This window comes from Myotis lucifugus, unplaced genomic scaffold (genome assembly GCF_000147115.1).
Source record: "Myotis lucifugus unplaced genomic scaffold, Myoluc2.0 scaffold_186, whole genome shotgun sequence".
In the NCBI taxonomy this organism is placed as follows: Eukaryota; Metazoa; Chordata; class Mammalia; order Chiroptera; family Vespertilionidae; genus Myotis; species Myotis lucifugus.
In genome coordinates, this window is record NW_005871234.1 from 177,738 (window position 1) to 179,070 (window position 1,333).

General features: G+C 57.9%; 1 protein-coding gene across 1 annotated transcript in view; it reads left to right on the plus strand.

Annotated features, from left to right (window-relative positions):
• Window positions 1–1,333, plus strand: part of DYSF (dysferlin) — a 200,418-nt gene that overhangs the window by 68,077 nt on the left and 131,008 nt on the right. The window contains exon 14 of the mRNA XM_006096805.3: window positions 247–350. Coding sequence (XP_006096867.1) covers window positions 247–350 — 104 coding nt within the window. The remainder of the gene's footprint in view (window positions 1–246; window positions 351–1,333) is intronic.

Sequence of the window (1,333 nt, forward strand, 5' to 3'; positions counted from 1 at the left end):
TGAAAGACGCTGAGGGGTGGGGTGGTGGTGTTAGTGAACAAGTTGTGGGGCGGGGCGGGCTGGGTGAGGAAGTATTTCAGGGGATCCTCCCTCCTGGGCGCCCCTCACTCCTGGAGTCCCTGGGCTGAGCGGGCGCCTCAGCGTCTCTCTCTTTGCCAAGAGCACCCTGGAGACTGGCAGGCAGAAGGCCCGGGTTTTGGAGGCGGGGCAGCAGGTGGGCAGTGACCAGCGTGTCTTTCTCTCCAGTGGACGATGCCGTGATGGACAACGTGAAGCAGCTCTTCGGCTTTGACAGCAACAAGAAGAACTTGGTGGATCCCTTCATGGAGGTCAGCTTCGCAGGGAAAATGGTAAGGAGCAAAGAAGCGCGAGGATGCTCAGGGAGGGCAGAGCATGGGGCAGAGTGAGGTGCAGGTGCTGCCCTTGGCCACGCCCACCAGAGGCGCGTGCGCACAGGTGAGGCTGATCATGCTGCCCTTGGCCACGCCCACCAGAGGCGCGTGCGCACAGGTGAGGTGAGCGTGGGACTCCAGGGGAGACAGTGGCCTAGGCCTAGCTCTCGGGGCAGCAGCACGCATGTGGATGGGTGCGCTTGGGTCTCTGAGATTGACACATGTTTGTGGATGGACACGGAGCAGGCAGATGGATAGTGGGTGGATACGAGACTATTTGGAGAGAAATGAAACAATTGCATAAAAACTAGATGTGAAGGCGTAAAGACAGGGAAACTAAAAACTATGTAATAAAGACATAATGGTTATTTTTAAAAATTTGTGGTGGGAGTTGGGCAGCCCACCTTCCTGCCCAGAGGCAGGCTTGTGGCTCTAGTCCCTGTTGATTTCTGCTCCATCCCGCCTCACCTAGGATGGAGCCCCCCAGCATCTGTCTGCCCAGCCTACAGGCTCTCCTTGGCCATGCCCAGCCTTCAGATGGCCCTTCTCCACAGGAGGACACCCACTTGTTTAACCGTGACCCTCCCTTCACCCCTAGGCCTGCAGGGCCCTTTCTGCACATTTCTACCTACTGCCTCTTGGGCCCTTTCAAAGAGTCATCTTCTGCCTCATCCTGCCCACGTGTGGGAGCCTCCATCCTCCCCGGGTACCGCCATCGAAGGCAGAACACGTGGGCCTGCGTCAGTTCTTCCCCTGTTTAAGCCCTTGCTACACTAAATATGCCTCCCCTGGCCCTGACTTCAAACATGTCTTGAGGCCCATCCCTTCTCTCTGCCCCACAGCTCACTGTGGATCCTTACCCAAATGCAGTTTGGTTTGGGCTTGGGGTCAGGGTCCCATGCCCTCTTCCGGCCTTCAGGGGCACTGGGGCAAGAAGGCAG